Here is a 23688-nt window from a genome sequence, read left to right as displayed (position 1 = left end):
CAGGAGACCATGAGGAAAAATCATACATATGAGCAAATATCATATGGAGAGTGATAATGATCATAGCCCAACTTAGGACTGTTGTGATGTCTCCTTAACTTTTATCTCTTGAAGTTTGAAATTGTCCACTATATCTTCAATGGTAAGGGACCTCTTCCTATAATTATAGAAAATATTTGTATTATGCATCCGAGTCTTATTTGTGTGTTTTCTCTAGTTCAGGTGATATGCTAACAAGATTACACCGGATGTAGTTTGAATATCTCTAATTAGACCATCGCAATTCGTATGGCCTTCTACCTTATGTAATTATTCGCTGAATGTCAAGGATTGGCTTCATCTCTATTGTTACTGACCGTGTAGTCTTTCCCTATCTTACTCACAAGTTATCACAAATTTGGCAATGGTTAGCTTGAGCATGTGTCCTGTCTTATTCCAAAGACTTCCTTGCTTTGGCGATACCTCTCCTTATCTATTCATTGGCACTATTTGATGTGTTCAAAATGACTATCTTCCTCTTAGCTATCCGATCTTCATTGTTTCAAGCTCTCATAAGGACGAAACTAGCATTTCTTAGGATGTCGATTTCTGGAGTTATTTGATGATGACTAGAATCCGCATGTTCACTACTCTCTCATGCTCACTATTCTCCCAATTTCACTATATCGGTGACTTCTTATAATCCAAAAATGCTTCTATTTATTTATGTTCTTTCCCTCCCTATAACCAACTCAATCCAAACTTAATCATATATTTGATTTACAAATTTACGTAGCTGATGTCTAAATGCAACGTTGAGGATATGTGCCTATATGATTAGTTTATATTTTCTTCTTCATTATATCTGATATATCAATTGCTGACTTAGCAGTATTCGATTTTTCTGTTTCTCAGGTGAATTATTGTTTTACTTTGTAGAGTGCTCGATGTCTGCCTTGTATGTGTTATTCCATTCTGAAATCTCACTGCATCTTATTAGCTGATCCTCTGATTGTTTCGCAGTCCCTATATCCTTCCTTCTCCATCAAGTATCTCCTAATCTTTGCTGCAGATGATATAGGCAGCGTCCCTTGTTCTCCTCCTTCCTATCCCCTTCCCTGCCATAGATTCTCATATTATATATTTTAAGGCCAATCAGTAAAGTATTTGTTTGGAAAAGTGGACACCCTTGATGACATCCTTCATTAGTTTTTTTTTTATTCTACTTTCATTTCAGTTGTTTTGACCTTTATAACATGTACATTCCGCTGTAAACTCTTTTTGTGAGGCCAGGCCTCTTTTTTGTACACTCTGGTGTAACTGAACTGATTTCCTTCTTTTGTGATCTTATATTTAATATATAAAAAAGATGTGTCTATCCATAGAACTTGGTTTATAAATTTACCGTCTTAAATCATTTTCTTCTTAATTGTTGTTCTTAAGTTATAATGTTGATGAGTTTATAATATTAGTTTCCACTCCTAATTATTAATATAATTATTGTATATCTCAACTTTCCACGTCTTATGATTAATTATAAAATATATATATATATATATATGTATGTATGTATGTATGTATGTATGTATGTATGTATGTATGTATTTCATATAATATATCTAATGACTATGTGCAATATTATATTTGTATTTGATAATAAAATATATAATGACGAAAGTATATATAAAATATTTTCATTAATAATTATCTATTTGATTATTATTTATTTATAATTATATTGTATTTATTTATTTATTTAATCTGTATTATTATAATTATTATAATCGATCTTGGAAATGGGGACATAACAACTGTTTTCATCATTTGATTGACCTAAATGAAAGGATTTGCTTCGTTTGCAACCAGGGCACAGTAGAGACAAAGTGGCATTTTATCTTGGAGTGCTCATCATGCACTAACATTTGTTCCAGCTATGGGTATATCTTAGAACCTAACAATTTATGTACTCTATTTGAAGTAGCATAACTAGACAGAAAACAAACCTTGTGATCAAAATGCATTGCTGAAGAAGAGATCTAAAGAAGAGGTTACAAAATGCTTAAGGCTGTATCATGCTTTTCTTAGGGTGTGTTCGGGGGTTCCATAGGCTGCTTTTGCCTTGTGGATGTTATTAAAATCTCTCATTCATTCATTCACTCAAGGAATGAGCTCCGTCATTTCTTTGACAGCATATTCCTCCTCCATTGTGAGAACCTACAGGTGTTTTGAATTCATGACCTTTGCTTAAATGCGATTCACAACATTTATTTATTTATTATTAAGATATTTATTTTAATTTTATTTGCTAAAAAATTGTTTGATTTAATACAAATAGAAATATTTTATTCTCCATCTATTTAATAATTATTTTATTTACTTCAAAGTTTTATTATTATTTTATTTTATTTCAAAAATAAGTTTATTATATCCACATTATTTAGGGACTTATCTTTGTTCATATTATTATTTACCAAAAATAATATTTTAAAACCTCATAAATTTTAAATAATTCTTAAACAAATAAAACTAAATGTTTAGATAAAAATTATTTAATAAAATAATTTATTTACAATAATTATTCTATCATATATTTGAATTGTTTTAATATAACAGTTAGAAATATTTGTCAGTTGATGGGTGATTTATTTTTTAAGTATTATTTTTTAGAAGAATATTTGTAGACTTTGTAAGACAGAGATATTTGTTTTATATAATAATTAGTTAAATAAGGCGTGATTCATTTAGAACAGCAGTTGAAGTCCTTTTGCCTTGAAGCTGCTATTAAGATTCAAACTTTTGTTGGGTATGAACAATTATGCTCACAGATTTGAATTTATAGAATTTTTATTTTTTTCGACTAAAAAAACCAGCTAAACAAATTGCACTTAAATGAATTTGAATTTCAATAAATGTCCTTGTAAACTGCTAGTAATTTATGCAAGATCTGGTGATAGTGGGTACTCTTTTCTATTCTCCCCTGCTACAGTTAAAGAGTAGACCAGAAGCGTATCCTGAATCCAAGCTGTTCTACTGGGTTGAGAGTTACTTCCTAGTTGAATCTGCAGAAAGCCTTTACCATTTACAGTTTGATGAAGTTTCTATTTCTACATTGCAGAGTTTGTTTTTTAGTCACATTGTATACATTGCTGTGCTGTGCGGGATGTATGTATTGGACTTCTGTTGTAACAGTTGTTTTGTGTTTGACAGACTATGGCTTTGCTATAAACTGTGGGGGAGAGAAACTCAAAATTTCTGCACCAAACTTTATTTTTGATGAATTTGAAGCGGATGATGATCAAGGTCATATGCTATCATTCTCTCCAGGTCACACAATGTATTGGGGATTTACCAGCACAGGATATTATATGGATTCTGGGAGCTCATCAAAGTCTTACATAGCCAACAGCGGCTCTACCTTCGCCATCACCCCACATAATATTAGTACGTTTTCCTCCAGTTTAAATCCAGAAGTGTACAGAACTGCACGTATTTCTCCCATCTCTTTGAGGTACTATGGCCTGGACATGCAAACAGGATTATACAATGTACAGCTCCACTTTGCTGAGATTATGAAAACCACAAAAGGAAGACGAATCTTTGATGTCTATATTCAGGTATACCAGTTTCCCTTTCACATTATTTTTCATTAGATGTATGGGCTGAAACCTAGTTTTCTGTTTATGTAAAATAACCAGATAGAGGATAAAGATTTGTAAGCCCAAAAATATCAAATAGGCTTTCTCGTATTTTATCATTCTGACTGCCATGCTGGGTTATTTTGCAAAACTTTTGCAGGATGATCTAGTGTTGAAAGATTTTGATATAATGGAAGTGGCTGGAGAGCAAAATCTAGCAGTAATCATGAACTACACTATAAATGTTACCGAAAACTACTTACATATTCACTTTTTTTGGGCTGGAAAAGGGACAGGTGAACCACAAGAGTATGGACCTTTGGTTTCAGCCATTGTAGTCACTCCAAGTAAGATCTTTATACAACTTCATTGTCTTACAACTAAGTGGAATTCTAAATCATTCAGTGTCTTTCTTTTCTTTGCTGCTATCAGATATGTAAACAATTAACTTTTGTTGTGGCAGACTTCAAACCGCATATTGACAAGAATAGTAAGACTGCTAAGATAGCCATAATTGTTGCCTCAGTAGTGGCCGTTTCAGGTCTTGTGTTGATATTAACTCTAGTATTAATCAAGAGGAGGAAAAAAGGGGACAACATCTTATCCTGTTTAAGCAAGGACAGAGGTAATGTAATATTTTTAAGAGGTAATATAACATTTTTAAATGCACACATATTTAAATCATGCTTAGTTTATTTATTTATCAATTCAATTATTAAATATATCATGTATATGGCCGGAGCTTACCAGAATTGAAGACCATGGACGGTAATTCTTTCAGCTTAAGGGAGATGAAAATTGCAACTAAAAGCTTTGATCCCAAAAATAAGATAGGAGAGGGTGGTTTCGGAGCAGTTTACAAGGTGCATTGATAATCACCCTACAATTATAATTGAACCTATATGACTGACAAAATCATAAAAATATGCAAGCCAGAGTTGTATCCCTACATATCTAGGGAATCATGAAAGACTTACTAGATCGTAACACCGAACTTATATTTTGCAGGGTGTACTATCAGATGGGAGGAAGGTGGCAATCAAGCAGTTATCATCTCAGTCAAAACAAGGGAATCGTGAATTTCTGAATGAAGTAGGTACCATATCTGCAGTGCAACATCCAGATGTCATTAAACTTTATGGCTGTTGTGCAGAGGGAGAGGATCTTCTCCTGGTTTATGAATATATGGAAAATGGCAATCTTGCACGAGCTTTGTTTGGTGAGGCCGCTAATTTTATATGATCAGTTCTACTGAAATTTTATTTTCTCTGCAAGTTATGATAGAAAGCAAAAGGGGACAGTTTTACTCAGTGAATTCTAATTCCTTTGCAGATCGTGATGAATCTCATATTAAGCTAGATTGGCCCACTCGATATAGGATTTGTTTGGGAGTTGCTCGTGGACTTGCTTATCTTCACGAGGACTCATTGTTAAAAATTATACATCGCGATATCAAGTCAACAAACATTCTTCTAGATAAAGATTTAAATCCCAAAGTAGCAGATTTTGGGTTGGCTAGGCTATTTGATGATGGCAATACTCATGTGAGCACAAGGATAGCAGGAACAATGTAAGTTGTATAGCACTTATATTACAGACTTTGTTCCACTCACCAAAATATTCAACTGTGCTAAAATCTTCTTATCATTTAAATACACTTCAGCGGGTATATGGCTCCAGAATATGCCTTAAGAGGGCATCTCACTGAGAAGGCAGACGTTTACAGCTTTGGAGTGGTTGCACTTGAAATTGTTAGTGGCAGAATCCACACAGATACGAGATTGGAAGAAGAAAAGGCTTACCTTCTTGAATGGGTAAAGATGTGTATTCAAATTATTTGTGCTTATGATTTAATAATAAATAACGTATAATCTTGTGTACATGATATTATTGATGAATATTGCTCAATTCCACAGACTTGGCATCTGTTTGAAGAAAGGAGGATGCTAGAATTGGTAGATGTGAACCTTTTGCAATTCGGATACAATGAAGAAGAATTGATGAGGGTGATTTATGTGGGACTTTTGTGCACTCATGAGAACCCTGGTCGAAGGCCTTGCATGTCTGCAGTTGTTGGAATGCTGGAGGGCAGAATTGAAATACCTGTTCCAGAGGCTCGCCCTGGATATCTCAATCATTGGCAAGCATGGAATCTAGCTGCTGGCGCGCCAAAAGACCAGGCCCAATCCTCAACAAGCAATAGCTCCAACAAGCAAGGGCCATGGAACGACAGCTCTTCTTCTCGAAAGCAACCTTCAGAATAGAATGATGTGCTTTGCATTTTTTGGTAGATGTTTTAGCTCAACGATTCTAGGATCTGTTGCAATAAGACATCACCCATAATTGACTAGTTTCCATAGAATTTGGCTTAATTCTTTGAAAATATTTATCGTTCAGTCTTCTTGTATTATGTTTAGTTGATGATAAGTGATCGTCATTTCCTTTTTGTCAACACTCTTAACAGCTTCGAACATTTTTAAATCACCTCAAAAACATGTTTTTACAGTCAATCATTTTCATGTAACATGCAAAACAGATATATAAACACGTGCAGGAAACACGTACAACTGCAACAAACGATATACAGTAGAGAAGTCTTGAATGGGCGGAAACTAAAGCCAGAGAGAAAAAAATGCTCATCATCTCAAATGTGTAACGATGCCTCTAGAGCAAGATTTAACCTGATTTTTATATCAATCAATGTACCATCTATGTGATTATTTTGGATCGGTGGCCTTTCAAGCTTTCAGTACTTAAGTTCAAAAGTAACAAAAAATTCATTAATGTGGTACGAAGCATTGACCATTTTGTAACAGTCTAATTCATAACATGTAAATAATATGTGGTTTTACTTTTGATGATTTGTATTTATAGTGAGATGGTTTTTATACTATTGTATCAGGGTTATATTTATGAAGCCCCTACCTAGCAACAGAATGGAACAACTGCTTGTGGATAGAAAAATAGCCACAAACCTACCCAATTTTACAGAGGCACTCCTAAACAAACAAACTACTAAAAAAACGAAAAACACATATCCATATATTACACCCCGCTTCTCCTTGCTATTATATAGAAAGCATACTTAGCAAGCAATGTTGTAATCTACAAGTTTGAAAGATTACAACATAATTCTCAGATAAAAGATTAAACAATTAAGAGAAAAAATTATATGAAAAACTGGAAAAACTTGAATTAGTTGAATGAAAACAAAAAACAAAGCGAAGATAATCTAAAAATTTAAAATTGTTGATTTACAATCAAGTTTCCTAAATAAAGTTACAGCTGGAAAGAACAAAGCTTATCTAAAGCTTATCTCAACAGTATGCAAACTGCTTTTATTTTACTTGAAAAAAATAAAAACTCTATTCTAGATTATCATCCCTATCTTCCCCGATATAATCAATAGAGGTGAGGCTTTAACTGGTTTCAGAAAGCAGTAAAACTTGTAGTTGGAAGAGCTTTTGTAAAGATATTTACAACTTGTTCGGATGAAGGACAAATTGAAGCTCCACTTGTCTGTCTTGAACCAAGTGACAAATATAATGATGTCCCATTTCAATGTGTTTCGTCCTAGCATGAAACATAGGATTATTTGTCATGGCAATAGTGATATTGTTGTCACAATAGATAGTGGTTGGAAACCCTTGAACTAAATGAAGATCTATTAATATTCACCTAATCCATATTGTTTGAGAACTTGTTGATGTAGTTGTCATGTATTATGCTTCTATTAAAGAAAGAGAAATTGTTGCCTATTTCTTACTACTCCAAGATATAACTCCAAAACCAAATGAAAAATCATTACCAAAGGTAGATTTTCTATCATCCATTGAACTAGTAGAATTAGAATCTATGCAACCAATTAGCTCAAACTTTTTTGTGGGAGAGTAATGAATGGCAAAATTGTGAGTGCCACTCACATACCTTAGAATTCTTCTAGCAACATGTCAATGAGACTTATGGATCCTACATGAATCGAGAGATGAGGCTCACAAGATACATAATATAAGGGCTAGTAGTGGTTAAGTACATGAGACTTCCAACGTATCTTCTATACAAAGCAGCATCAACCTTGGGGCTTATATCTTCCTTAGTTAATTCACCACAAGTGTTATGTGGGTTGCAACTGTTTTGCATGCCAACGTTCAAAATTTCTTTAATAAATCACTAACATACTTGGTTTGAGAGATATATATACTTTTTGATGATTGTTGTACCTCCGCACCATTAAAATATTGCATGAGTCCTGAATTTGACATATCAAATTCTTGTTTCATTGCATCTTGAAACTTATCCATGAGGGATTTGTTGTTCCTTGTATAAATAATGTCATCAACATAAAGGCAAACTATGAGAATATCATAACCAATACATTGGACATACAAAGTGGGCTTTGAGTGGCTTTTTGTTGAATCATTTTTTTATGAAATAATTGTCAATCGTAGCACACTAGGCATGAGGAGCTTGCTTGAACCCATAAAGGTGTTCTTCAACTTGTAAGCTAAGTGTTCATTTTTTGGAACTTCATAAATCATAGGTTGTTCCACATAAACTTCCTCATCTATTTAACCATTAAGGAATGTTGATTTTACATCTATTTGAAATATCAACCACTTATACAGCCAATATAATCTTGATTGTATTAAGTCTAGCCACATGAGAAAAAAATTCTTCGTAATCTACTCTAGAAGTTTGTGCAATTCCCTTGGCAACTAATATATTCTTATGTCATTCTACTGAACCTTTTGCATGATACTTAGCTCTATACATCCATTTCACACCAATCGCTTGCTTATCTTTGGGAAGTTTAACTAATTCCTAAGTATTATTCTTATGAATGTAATTCATCATATCATCCATAACCCAAACATGTTTTTTCATGGCTTCTCCATGCATAAAGGGTTCAACTTTAATTGTAGCAAACTAAGTAAATTTAACGACTGAATTTATATTTGTACTCCTTTGATAAATATTGATACTTTGTACCTTTCTTGAAGATGATGTTGGAGGTGTATCTTCACCTGAATTTGAACTACTAGAAAACTTTCACTTGAGCTTGTGGGAAGATGAGCACTATTATCTTCCATGTTGATACTAATGTATGGATTTTGTTGCACTACATCTATCCACTTCCATACTCCCCCTTCATCAAACCACATCCTGACTAACAACCTATTTCTTTGTGTTAGGATTGTATAATCTATATCCTTTACTTGTAGTAGAATATCCAACAAAGATACAAAGTTGGAATTTGGCATCCAACATTTTTTTTTTGTTTGAAACCAAATACTTGGAGATGAGCATACATATACATATACATATGCGTGTGTGTGCACACACACACACACACACACACACACACACACACACACACACACACACACACACACACACATATATACACACACATTGTGTGAATATATGTATATATGTATGTGTGTGTATATGTATATATGTATGTGCGTGTTTGTTTGTGTGTATGTATATACACATTTGTCTTTTATTTATATTTTTAATTATTCATACATTTTTTTAATATTTCAAGTATAAATTTATTTAAAAAAAAATCTTACATATATTTGCTTCTCTCCTCTTTTTTCTTAATTGTGTCACATTTATCTACTATTTCAACCTTTCTACACTTAAGTAATAATATTTAAAACAATGACAAGTGATAGTATTTTAAGGATATTTTTTAAAATAAAAATAAAATGTGATATAATTTTAAAAAAAATTTAAAAACATTTTAAAAGAAATTAATTAAATTTTAAAATAAAAACTACTTTTTTCAAATTAAAAAATAATATAATATAAATTAAAAATTTTGTAAGACCAATTACTAATGGAATGTTGAAAGAAGAAAAATAATTCTTAAAATAATAATTTAGATTAAATATAAAATTATCAACAAATATGATTGTAAAAAAGTAAAATATAAATATGATATAATTTGTTTGCTATTGTTTAATGTTTTGTTGAAACATCACCTCTCCTTAACATGTCCTAATGGCCATTGGGATGTGTAGCTAGCCTTCTGAGGATGATAACCACTAGGGGGTGGCTTCACTTAGCAATGCTTCGCTTTGTGTAGTGTCATACTCAACACCAAGATAAAACCTAGGGAAATCTAAAGAATAAAATTCTCAAGTTTCTGTTAAGGGGGGAAGAGACATTTTTTTTTTCCACAAGTGCTCCTTGGGCTTGGCCTTCTTCCCTCACAACATGTGGGAAAAATTGGGTAAATTTTTAAAGAATTGTTATCTATTTGCTGAGGTACTAAGGTTGATTGCTTGGACTTTTTAGGTTTGCACTTAGAATCTTCAATATTGGTAAGGGAAATTGTTTCATTTGAATTTTAGGGTTGGTTTTAGTCAAGATGCTCGAAAGGGTCATATCACTTTTCCTCCACCCAAATCCCATCAACGTGCCTCTTCATTTGGCATCTCTTCCCCCTACACTTTAGTTAACCTTAAGTTACCCTTCCCAGTTTTTATTCCACATTTGGTGAGTGAGGTGAATGTGGACAACCACATTGGTGAAAGAGGAATTTCTATAGACTAGTGGCCTCACTCATATATTTATGAGAAGTTGGGTAAGCTTGTGATATCCCCATTCTTGAATTTATGGCAATTGGAAGAAACATATGTTGGATGAAATCAATATTTATATATGTGCCAAAGAATATTATATTTTAGAATTTGATATTGAGGATGATAAGGATTTGGTCCTTAATGTTGGACCTTGGTCTTTTTTGTAGGGACCTTTTATAAGCCTTGGTTCCATTCCTTTGATCCTCAAACAAATACATTTTTCTCTACAACTGTGTGGGTGCATATTCTTTATCTTCCTTGATTATTCTATGAAATTTACTACTTGATATCTATTCAGAATAGTCTAGGTAATTATCAAAGAAAATTAAAAGAAACAATCAATTATGAAATCTATCTTCTGCACAATTTTGTGTCAAAATGTGTTTCTCAAAGGGTCAACTTGCTAAGATTTTTCATTGATGGCTAGGAAAATGTGTTGGATATTGTCAATAGATTATGAGAAAACAGATTCAGATGTAGGATATATTCTTATAGAATATTTTACTCCCCATTAGATAAAGAAAATTTTTTCATGTGCAAGCTCAAAATTCTTTGTGGAAGGGGGTTTCAACTCATCATTATGTTGTTCCTTCCATAAAGAAAGAAAACCCAAATGTTTAAAGAGACTTGTACGAAAAATTCTCTTACCAATTGTTTCTCCTTCTCTTGGCTTGGGTGTCCTTGTGTTTGCACTAGTTAAAAAAACTAACTCTACGAAGAAGACTAGAGTGGTTCCTCTTATTTTCCAAAAAAAAAAAATTGTAGGTTCAAGTAAATGTGGTCTTGCCATAGTACCATCCAAATCTCCTACATCCACTAGTTGTGGAGAAACTTTGTTTAAGAAATTAGTAGAAATTTTGAATCTTATACTAAATGGATTGAAGTAAATAAAAATTAGACTTCTCCATTAAAAGAAACAAATCAAATGTTCTTCAAGAAAGGGAAGTTTAAAGATGTGTAATTTTGATACATACCTATTTGGGCTAATACTTTAAAAAATAAAATAAAAATTCAAAGAAAATTATGAATAAACGAAGATATAACCTAAGAGTAACTAAATGATATATGTTAATATTAATATTCTTAAGAGATTAATATCAGAATATCAAGTGCATTTAAAACCATGTGAAAATAGGTAAAATATTTTACGGGAATACCTTACTTTAAGTTAGATTATGGATATGTTAAAAGTATATTTTTATTTATTTATCATATAAGATGGCTTTGTAAGGAAGAAACTATAAAATTTATTTCTTAGACAAAAATTCTATTGATTATTATATATAAACATATGTCGAGAGTTATATAACAAAGTTTTTGAAATCATTAACCTCCATCATAGGTACACACTATAGTTCATATTGGATTACATAATAAAATAAATGTAATTTAAGACTAGAAAGATGAAATGTCACCCCTCATAGGTGTGGGGGAGGGGGTTTCCAACTATTGGAGCATTAAGAACCCTTGTATTTGGGTCCACTATCAATAGAGATACTTTAGATTGCCCGATTAGAGCTACAATGGCTAGTTCAGGTGAAGTTCCTATGTGAGCAATGTTAGTTCTAGCTTTATTGATTGCTATTGGAGGGGGCTAGAGAGGGATAAGAATATGGGACCCTTCATTTTTCTTGTACCTTGGTTCCTAGTGGCACAAATGATAAGTGACCACTTTGCTTCCCTTTTTCCTTACTTTCTCTAATCTAATCCAAGAACTCTCTCATCATGATGTCAAATTCATCTTTAGGTCTTTGTGGTTTGATGGTGATCCTTTCGATAAACTTTTTCCCTTCCTTTATTCAATAGTTGATGAGTGACCACTTTGCTTTTCTTTTTCCTTACTTTCTTTGATCTGATCCAGAAAATTTCTCATCATGGTGTCAAATTCATCTGTAGGTCCTTGTGGTTTGATGGTGATCCCTTTGATAAACTTTTTCCCTTCCTTTATTCAATAGTTGAAGATATTTACCCTCCTTAAGTTTTATCTATGGATGTAATGTGTGAAGCAATGTTAAAGTAAATGAGTATCTACATAACTTAGTAAGGTACCTAACCTTCCCACAGAATAAGTCATCATTCCTAAGTTTCTATATGTTCCAAAGTATAAAAATATAAATAATAGACCAAAATAAATTACTATATTTATTATTACTCAAGATGGTGGTAGATACCACATGAAACATATTAAAGTTGTCATTCTAAGAGATAGGCTAAATAAGATACAAATCTCTTTAACAAAGAAATAATCAAAGAAAACATGGAACATAGACTCACAACTTTTATAAATTGAGAAGATATTGGGTTCCTCATTAGGATTCCTAAATGGTAGTTTGTGCAAAAGGATATGCCACATGAAACAAGCACTTTCAGGCTCAGGGGACTAGTGCTAGAGGCTAAGAAGATATTTTCTCCAAGGGGGTGGTCAAGGCTAAGATTCAACTTAACATTAAGATGGCCAATGATGTCAAATTTGTAGGTGAGGGGGTTATAAATGATTTTTTCTTTCACAAAGGGAAGAGGAGTACCACATAGCCACCTATTGGAAGAAATTTTTTTTGAGGTAGGACTACAATCTTTTGGGAGATTAAGACAGCCATAAGAGTCTTTCAACACTCAGTAGATTCTCTATTAAGACTGATGAGTCCCATGCTTTTCCACAAGGTATTTCCAACAACTGATATCTTGTAGACAATTAATCCCTTTGGATGCTCATTTTTTTAACACACTTGTAGTAATGAAAGATTTTTACTTCCATTAGAGAGATTCCACCATATAGATCTTTCCCCAATATTTTTTTTTTGATCAAACAATTTTTTTTGGAGATTATATTTTACACCCAACTCTAGCCTTTCCAAATAGCTTTGAATATGTTGGAGCCTTCCACCTTTAGGTCATAGTTTTCTCTATACAAGTCATTAAGGTGAATGTTTTTCTAGAGTCTGGCATGAGAGGGCACGGTTCTACTAATATTATTTCTAATCAAAATCTTCCATGGTAAATTCCCCTTAGATGCCTTGGTAATTCATTTCATAGCCAGTTCTATTCCTTGAATCCTCGAACCTTTCAACACTATACCACCCAAATCTTTTCTTCTAGTACACAATTCACAATTGGTTTCTCTTATTTCCTTTTTCATTTGACCATAAGAAATCTCTCACAATTTTTTGAATATAGTCAATCTTCCCAATGTTAAATAACCAAGTAGAAGAGTAATAGACAATGTAAGATGAAAGGATATACTAGAAGACTTGGATTCGATTTTCCATTGTAAGGAATTGGTTATTCCACTTGTTGATCTTTTTCTCAATCTTTCCCTTAACCCACTCCCACATGTCTTTAAAATTGGGACAATTTAGAGAAAGGTATCCCTTGATATCTCTCCAAATGATTAGGACCTCTCCAAGTTAATGAAAATCTATTGCACCAAGTATGAGGAGCATTATTCCACCCAAGGATGATTGATTTAGACAAAGAAACTTTACTTCTTAAAGCTGTACATAATAGGACAACTTTATCCTTGAGACTTCTTGTATTATTCTCTTGCATTTGGATGATTATGGTAATATCATCTACACACTAGATGTTAGAAATATCACTGTGATTCAAAATAATTGCTCCTCTGACCCTAGGATATAGGATATATCATCTCTCAATATATAGAATAAAGAGTCATCTGCTATTACAAAGAGTGTAGTGCCAAGTGGACATCATTTCGTGATAGGTCTTGAAAGCATAAAATTCTCAAACCTGGTCCAATTAGTTTCAATTGCTACATATGCCTCTTTCATCAATGCAAAAACCATTTGAAAAAATACAAAGGGAAATACCAAGGACTCTAGCATCACAAGGATGGATTTTCGTTCAATCATATCATAGGAATTTTCATAGTTTATTAACATGATACATGCCTTCTTTTTGGTAGCTTTATCCTAGTCCATAGTTTCCCAGTAGATAATTATATTCTCAAGAATGTGCCTACCATTCACAAATCCTAATTGGGATGTCTTGATGCTATGTGGTAGGATATTCTCTATCTACATGGATAGGAATTCAACCATAATTTTGTATGACACATTCAACAATATGAAAATTTGGAATATAACCTTAACTCAAGACTTATCAAAATAGGGAGATTTTTTTAGAAAAATAATTGTACATTCAAATATCAAAGTATATATAATTTGTGTGAAGTTGGATAAAACATCTTTGGGTTTCCTTAGAAAATTCTTGTTTTACCAACATGAAGAGATTTCCACAATCCATCAATTAGAGAAGACTTTATTTTTGGATTCGATTGTGTTAAAAAAAATTGCCTCAACATTTTGAATCACACTTTGTGATCCATTATCATAATGAGAAGAGTTGGAGTAAACAACAAAGATGGATTTTTGTATAACATGCCAAGAATATAAAAGGAATCTTCAAAATTTGTGAAAAATGAAAGAGGTCAACAATCAAAGAGAAAGTAAAAAAACACAATACAAAAAAAATACACTAAAATCTAAAATCTCCACACAAAAAATAGCTACAAAATGAAGACACCCACACACTCCCAACAAAATATATTAATAAAAATACCAAAAACCAAAGAAAAATAAAAATAACCACATAATAATAAAATGTGTGACTATATGTATAAATGTATGCATCAACAAAGTAAGAAAGCAAAAATAAAAGAGAGAGATAACTACTTGGAAAAGCCACAGAGACACTAGTACACAACTACAAGGAAGCCATGGGAGCATCAAGATAGGGAGGGAGAAACAAAATAATTACCCATGGGAGGGAAGAGATAGAACAAAAAAGAGGAGGACCCAAGATGCACAAAGAGGAAGGGACAGGCATATAATTTATCCAAGCTTGGACAATAGAGGATGCCAAGAAGCATTGAAGCTTGTTGGTGCAAATTAGAGGTTGAAATCATATTAAGGAGCTCCAAAAATCCCTAAATAATTTTTTTCATATAAATCAAACACTTGAGGCAAAATCTAGATTCATTTGAATTTCAAAGGTGTGACAATGTTGATTCAGAAAAAATGATTATCAAGGCAATTTTCAAACAATGATATCTTAATCGTTTAGATTCCTTTTTTTTAGGAATTTATTTTTGTTTTGGGATGGAATTATGTGCTCTACACAATGGCGTGAGTGGTTTCTAATCTTTGATCTTTAATGATTCTAAAAATTGCACATCCCATTTTTTGCAACTTCTAAGGCCTCGCTTGGGCTCTTACACATTCCTTTTTAAGCACATTTTTTTTCTATATTTTACATTGGTGCTTTCAGATTATAATGACTCTAATAAAAATTGTACTTTCAAAATATGGCTTGGTTTTACAATTTTAATACATAGACTATAGTTTGATTTTTTGCATAGTGATCTAAGTCTATTAAAGCCTGATTATGGGGTCTAATAATTTTTAATCTTTATTTTTGGTATGGAAATGGTATCATGGATTTAATCATGGGACATGGAACATATTTCAGTGTTATATCTTTGACTATGTATAATTATAAGTCATGGGAAAAATGAATAATCATGCATTGTAGATGGCTTAATCTCTTGCCTCATCTTCATGGACTCATTCCTGAGCCAAAGTCATAGGGAAACAATGTATTTGGGGAGAAAATAATTTCATATTACAAATTTGATTGGTATTAGTATTGATTTGTGTCTCTTCCATGAGATTTACCCCAAATTTAGAGGTATTCAATGCCCAAGTTATAATTTGTACAATTAGTCGAGAGAATTTTGGAGATCCACATGTTCCTCTTTTCCTAGATGATATTTCTTTGTATTGCCTCATTTCACATGATGATGCAAATAATATTCCCTATGACAATGATACCTTAGAAAAGATTGAGTAATTTTCAGCAATTAAGAGTAATGATGATATAGTGATCAGGCCTATAGGTCCTAGTACCTCTTCAATTGAGATCACACATTCATCTCATGTTGGTGATTCTAGTGAGTCACTATAAGATATAACTATTTGTATTCCTGATTATTATTCCTACTTGTTATATATTGGTTCATCATTTGTGGAGTCTCACATTTTTTATTTGGGAGACATACAAGAGGGGTTTTTTTTTCTCTTTGATGATGATTCCATCACATTTGGAATTGTAGATACTTCTTCACCTTCTTTGGAGTTTGACATTCTTGATTCTTCTACTTCACTTTTTTTTAAAATTTCATGGGATCAACTATTATGAACTAATATTCATTAGGGTTCTAGCCAATCCTTGGAGGAGAAATGGCTAGGACCTTAGAGATAGAAATTTTTTGTTAGCTAATCCCTAGGGAGAGGCCTCTGCTATTATATGGACCCCTACTATTATAAAGGAGGCATCCCATCAACATCAACCTCCCACCCATCCCCTATGCATACTGTAAGAATTTGGCTTAGGCCAGAATTCACCCAAGAACTAAAGAACTCAACACAAGCACACAGTAGACCAAAATAGACAGAGTATGATCAGAATGACGATATTCATTCAATAACTGGATGCCAAAGTACACTAGGAGTGCCTAAATATAAAGGCCTCAAGAGAGCTTCTAGAATGCATAAAAGTCAGCATCATGATATGTCATACAACTAGGCACATGTCCACTAGATATGAATTATCCTCCATTAAGCATGGGATTAAGTGCGATGATGTGAGGATAAGCCTACAATGATGTAGCATGCAAATCAGTGGAGTAGACAACATGTGCTAAATAAGGAGCATGGATAACTGTGTTGTCATCATGACAACTCAGTGAATGATGCATACTCCTGTGTTGTAGACACCATGTGCATAATTAGAGTTGTGTAACTCAATGAGAGTTCACAAACTCCTAAGTGTCTCACCTAAAATAATAATGAAACAATGCAAAATAATTAATTAATGCATTAACCTAAGTAAAACTTAAGTTAGTGTAATAAGTAAATACTTATTTACACCAACACCCCCCCTTAAGTGCAAGTTAGGGGAATGCCCGTAAGCTTACGAAATCTAGGATGAAATGCAATATGGGTCCTGGCTACGAGGCCATATTAGGTACCCATGTACATATGATATGCAATTTCTCATAAAGCGGGGAAAGAGGGAAAACCTTATGGGAAAAACCCTCCCCCAAAAGAGAGATAAATAGGGATGCATTGATGGATGGAGTAATCAAGACCCCCCCATTATGACATACATCTAGTATATACATAAGAGAATAATGAGAAGAGGAAGAGAGACAGGATGGGCTCCCCCGCCCCCCCCCCCCCCCCGCCCCCCCCCAAGAAGAATGTCAAATAGTGACTGCTCCGATGAAGAAGCTGATCTAAGACTGTAGAATGGTGTTCCTCCCCTTAGGAAGAAACAATGCCAAAGGTACAAATGAGACGCTTCCTCTATGTGTGGAAAGAATCCCATGGATAAGTGATGTATCTGAAACTTGCTCAACTGGCTAAAGAACCTGTCCCAAAGAATTGTCTAGCTCTGCAACTGATGAAGAACCCTGTTGCAACTTCTGATCATAAGTATCCATAATTAGTTCAACCTGTAAGGATCGATCATGTAGAGAATGAACAAGAGAGTTTGGAACCCTCGTGACAATTGAAGAAGGTAATTCTACATCAAGAAAAAGAGGTAGATCATCAATATTGTCCCCCAAATCTGTCACTGAACCTGTATCTGGAAGACTGAATTTACCCAGTTGTTCTAGACCTATTATTGTGGCGATGTATGCATGTGGACTGAACTGATGAAGTGACCTCTCACTGTATCTGTCGATAGAACTCCACATGTCTAAATTTGTTGAAACACTATTGCCGGTGTCACTATCAGTTTCCACATTGTATGATGTGTGAAGAGGAGTAGAGGACAAGCTTGGTGTACTTTCCTCAAAGTATACATCCTTCTCCACAAATATCTAATGTGTCTTAGGATCTAGAAGTCTGTATGCCTTCACACTGTCTTCATAACCAATGAAGGTACAAGGTCAAGATGACTATGCCTTGCATCCCCTAGAAGATCTTTTTGCCTATGCAGGACAATTGAAGACTCTGAAGTGTGTCACAATAGGTTTTCTACCACACCATGCCTCAAAAGGATTTTTTCCATCTAAGGTTGGATGAGGAGAACAATTAAGAATGTGAGTGGCACTTGAGATTGCTTCGACTTCTAATGATGGATCAAGATACTTGGCATGAATCATGCAACTTGCCATAGACTTAAGAGTTTGAATCCTCAAAGCTGCAACATCTGTCTTATGCGGACTAAATGCTGAAGGAATCTGAAGATCAATGCCCTCATGTCTGCAAAAGTCTTTAAGTCTTCTGTTCACATCCATGTTTCCATTGTCTATGTGGAGTATTTTGATCGCCTTTCTGGATTCTCATTCTACATGAGCCTTGAAGTCTAGAAATGCGTCCAACACTTCACCCTTACTATGCAGAAAGTAGACCCAAGTGAACCTTGAAAAGTCATCAACTAAGGTAAGTATGTAGAAACCTTGGCTAAATGCAAAAGGACCTGCTAATACCATGTGAACCATTTGAAGAACCCCTGTTGCTCTAGAAGACTTCCCTCTCTGTAACTTCCCCTCTAGATGCATATCCACTGAATCTGATGAACATTTACCCTTAGAAAAGTTGATTTGAGGTAGACCTTTGACCATTTGGTATGTGCAAAGTTGATGAAGATAGCGATAGTCAAGATGACCATACCGCTCATGCCATAATTGCATGTTTGAATGAGATTGTGATAACAAGGCCTTTGAAGGAGACTTGGGTACAAAATGAGAGAAAGAGTACAACCTCTTGTGATCATTCACTTTTCCTACTGCAACCAAGGAATTATCTTTAAGATTGTGCACTTTTACTGAGTCTGGAAGGAACTCAACTCTATGTCCATCTCCAAGGTGAGTGACTTGGTAGATTGAAAGGAGATTCGAACTTAGGTTTGGAACATAGAGAACCTCTTGAAACTCTCCATTTTCCATTTTCACATTTCCTTTTCCTTCAACTTCTATTTTACTATCATTCCCCATGAAGATGTGTAGTACCTTGGACAGCTTCATTGAAGAAAAATCCTCCTATGAAGAACCCATATGATATGAGGCACCTGAGTCAAATATCCATTCTTTTGAAGAGTTTGCATTTGCCATAAGTGCTTGCCCTTTGTCCTTTGAATCTGAAGAAGATCCCTTCTCCTTGTAAGCATTAGGCAATGGAACATTATGTTTCTTCATGATGTTGGTTAATTCATCAATCTGTTTGAGATAACACTCATGCTCTTCATGACCCGTTTTCTTGCAATAAGACACTTCTTCTTCTCCTTATTGCTGTCCCCTTCCTTGTTGGAATTTGAGGACTTGCCTTGTTGATTGGATTGAGGTGTTGTCTTTTCTACATCCTCAGATTTACTCTTCCATTTCTTCTTACCCTTTCCTTTATTTGAAGATTGTCCAGCTGAATGTTGAGAACCCTCATTGGCCACCAATGCTTTGGACTGTGGTGATTTGAGAATCCCCATTGATTTCAACTTCTTTTCTTCATCATCCAACAATTATGCATATTCATCAAAAGTGACTTTTTTGTAGGTAGACCCTAAGGTAGTCTTTGAGGTGTTAAAAGAAGATACAAATGTGGAATATTTAGATGGTAGCTTGTTATGGATGAGATAGATTAGTCTATCATCTTTGATAGAATTCCCACAATCAGTAAGCTTTGTCCTTAATTCATTTACCTTAATGATGAAGTCTTGTATTGAGTCATATGACTTAGGATCTAAGGAAACAAGCTCATCTTCAATTTTGAACACATCCTCTTCAGACACTTTACCATAAAGGCTTTCGAGGGTATCCCAAGCTTCCTTGGATGTAGTACATTTCTTGATTTGATACATGATCTTATCATCTACCCCCAAACATATATCACCTAGGGCTTTCCTATCCATGGCTACCCAATCTAAAATTTCACTTGTTGATACATTATCACCTGCTAATGTAGGAAGAGTACCATCTACATATTGTGAAACTCCATTATGCATTAAGTGATGCAACATTTTGATTGACCACGAAGCATAGTTATGAGGAGTTAATTTAGGAAACTTAAAGTTTCCCATAATGTAGAAAAATGAAAGAAAAGTGCATAAAAGAGAGAACACAACACCAAGAACACCCCCCTTTTTCACTAAATCAAGAAACCCCCCCAAAATAGATGCTTTGGGTAGTTTACCAGTAGTGTGATTACAATGGGCCACTTGCCAATTTTGGTCTTCGTGGACTTCTGATTTTGCTTGTTACAACCTCTTAATAGAGTACAAATCTGAAACTTTACAATGTGCTACAATACTGAAGCATTACAAAGCAAAGAAAGGCCCTATTGCTGAAAGTGAAAATTTTGTGCACACAAAACTACAATCTAATACCAAATCTGGAAAGTAGAAAAAAAAAATGCACTTTCAAAAAAAACAAAACCTGTTTTCGACTCCAGATGTGCCTGTACGGAGCATTTGAAGTTGCAAAATGCAGGATTATTTAGGTATAGTCGCCAAAAAATGCAATTTTTGAACAATTCATGCACCAAAACCAAAAAATAGCTATACCACTAAAAAATTTAGAAAATTTTGCCCAATTTCAAAAAAAATTGCACCTGATTTGGAGTCCGGATGTGCGAGTTATGACCTCTTGAAGTCGGATTGCAAAAATGAAAATCAATTTGGTAAGGGGTTGCACCAGCAAAAGAAGGGGTTAAATTTGACAGTCATATGACCGTCATAGCAACTATAAATTGGCCTATGATTACATCTAGACAGGCATCAATTTTAGGCTCGTAAAATGATGATGTCAGCAAAAATTCAAACCACTGGCTGACGTGGCACTATATTGTATGAATTTGTATAGTCGTACAAAAAAATTTGCATGTTCGGTGACATGGCAACAAGTGGGTGAATGATATGTCGATCTAGTCACTGTCTGACTGGACTCTGCTGATGTACTGCTAACTGTGTCATGCAGTTGTATTATCGTGGCAGTGGCTATGTTGTATCTGACTCAGCTGATGACTGTTCACACAGTGTACTGCTGCATGGAGTGCAGGTTAATAGTCACCGATAGATGGGAGAATATGTCAGGGCATTAGAATTGTAGAGGCCCATGCAATTTAAAATAGTAGGGGAGTTTTCCAACCCCTTCAAAGAGTAGGGCTATAGTAGGACCATGCAATCTGGTATAAACTTAGATGTTCCCTTCTTTATAACTTTAATTTATTAACCATTTCCTATGAAATAAGTTTTTAGTTCTATCACAATCTATAATGAAATTACAATTTTAACCATTGGACTTACGCCCTATGGAAAAACAATATTCCCTTGCACAAGTTTCTTCTCATCAATTAGAAAGACTCTTCTAGTACAAGAAACTCCCTTCTCTCAAATTTTTTATAACTTGAAGACTCAAAGAAATTAAAATCATACATTTCCCTCTAGTCTCTTATTTATCATCCCTTTATGTTGGGGACACTCGTAGGATTTATGTCCCTCTCCACATTGGAAACATCTTCTAAAAACATTCTCTTCCTAGTCATTGTCCTCTTTCTCTTCCTCTTTATCTCCATTATTTTGATTGAAAGTAAAATATAAATAATTTCCCCTCTAATTATGACTTCTACTAGAGTCATAATTATTCTTATGATCTTAATTTAAACCTCCATAAGTTCATCAACCAGTCTTTCCACAATGATCTCTTCCATTTTTTTTGCCCTCAAACTTTTTGTTCAATTTCTCTTCTACCTCAAAAGAAAGTTCATATAAAACATTAATGGAAGCCATTCTTACCATTATGAAATCTTTTGAGTTCTTTGAGTCTAATAAATTTATGTAACATAAAACGTTCCTCTTATTGGATTTAGAACGAGTTGTTATGATAAGTACTTGATAGAACTCTTCTATACACTCCTGGACATATTTTTATGCTTGCTTCAACCCTTTTATTTTCTAAAGCAAATCAAGCACATAGTTGGAAAGAATGAATTATCTCTTCAATTTGTCTGATGTTTGATTTCATCTTGTCATTCCATCATCTATTTCTCTCCAACTAAAGTTATTTTCACCAAATTTTAGGATGACCTTTCTACTTGACCTTTGTAAATATGTCCCCCTCAATATTTTCTATTTATTTATACTCAAAGTACTCTTCCAAATCAACTTCTTTGCATTAAGAATTCTAGAAATAAACTTCAAATCTTGGTCTCTTTCCAATCTTGATAATGACCCTAAAAACCTAACTTCATGAAAATATCTAGTCTTGTATTTATCTTCTTCAAAATTTCCTTCTTCAAAGTCATCCTTTCTTTCATCTCTTTCCCTAATATAAAATACTCTTCTACGCAACTCCTCTTGCAGTTCTTATGCTTGTCTCTAGAGGGATCTAAAACCGTTTCCTATCACACAAAAAATTCTTCTTCCATGTTTCATTTGTGGGGGCAATTTCCTTACTTTTCACATCTACGACCATGGTCTTGATGCAAATTACCTCACATTCAAAAGCTTTTTTACATAGTTAGAAACTTCTATTCTTATACCACTTGATGAAGTGTACATCTCTTACTAACCCAAACACAAACAACACAAAAAGGGAATAAATTGAAATTTTCAATAACCATACAATTGCAATAACATTACCACTCTTTTGTATTATATTCATTTAAATGGCACTAAATTTTATTTTTCTTAACATTGGTACAACCATATGAGCATTTGTATCACAATAATCTTCAAGAAAGAGCCACCATGTGCACGATCAAAAATACCCTAGTAAACCTCATTTATCTTTTTATATTGGGAAGTTTAGCTGCATTAGAAGGCTTTAGAAATTGTAACCCGCTTTTTGAGGCTAACTAAATCACTATTATTGTTTCCTATAGGAATATACTAGGAACATGCCCAAAATGGGTTTCATCACTCATTAGAGTATTTCAAGGGATTTTTCTCTTTTTCTCCTATAGTAGTGATACTTTTGGAGGTCATATGTTTTAATTTGATTGTTGGATATTCAATTATAATACATTATTAGAAAGATAATCAAGATTTCTAACAAAATTCATTATATTTGTATAATTCAACCTTTTTAACTCAATTGAGGGCTTTTAAAACCCATAAAAATGCATTTGAAACTTTAATAGAAGAAAGTTCATAAAAAATAATTGTTAAGAGTTTTAGGTGACTCTACAACTGCCCTAGGATCAAATGAAAGAAAAAGATAAATTCTACAAGATAATGGAAACATGATTTCATTTAGATGCAAGAATGATATTATTGATAATATAAATGGACATAATTAAAATGTACATAATAGGCTTGCTTATATATGCATGGTATTAAGATAAATGATAAGGAGTGGATAAGAAATTACCTATACAAAGTGGAATCAAATGTCCTCCAAAGTTGGACCATCCTTCATTATGAAATGAAATATGGGTCATATGACGAGGATGATAATTTGA

General features: G+C 33.7%; 1 protein-coding gene across 2 annotated transcripts in view; it reads left to right on the top strand.

Annotated features, from left to right (window-relative positions):
- LOC149545092 (putative LRR receptor-like serine/threonine-protein kinase At1g53440) overlaps positions 1-6341 on the top strand; it is a 180407-nt gene extending 174066 nt beyond the window's left edge. The window contains exons 16-23 of one of the 2 annotated variants that reach the window (XM_089795588.1): positions 3187-3593; positions 3775-3961; positions 4078-4239; positions 4365-4477; positions 4623-4833; positions 4947-5184; positions 5278-5428; positions 5531-6341. In XM_089795588.1, the coding sequence (XP_089651714.1) occupies positions 3187-3593; positions 3775-3961; positions 4078-4239; positions 4365-4477; positions 4623-4833; positions 4947-5184; positions 5278-5428; positions 5531-5878 (1817 nt within the window). In that variant the 3' untranslated portion in view covers positions 5879-6341. Of the gene's footprint in view, positions 1-3186; positions 3594-3774; positions 3962-4077; positions 4261-4364; positions 4478-4622; positions 4834-4946; positions 5185-5277; positions 5429-5530 lie in introns of both variants that reach the window. The other variant, XM_089795587.1, reaches the window with a different exon arrangement.
- The last annotated feature ends 17347 nt before the right edge of the window (positions 6342-23688 follow it).

This window comes from Cupressus sempervirens, chromosome 8 (assembly GCF_028749045.1).
Source record: "Cupressus sempervirens isolate cs-2001-9-10 chromosome 8, ASM2874904v1, whole genome shotgun sequence".
NCBI lineage: Eukaryota > Viridiplantae > Streptophyta > Pinopsida > Cupressales > Cupressaceae > Cupressus > Cupressus sempervirens.
This window is presented reverse-complemented; position numbering and strand designations above follow the sequence as displayed.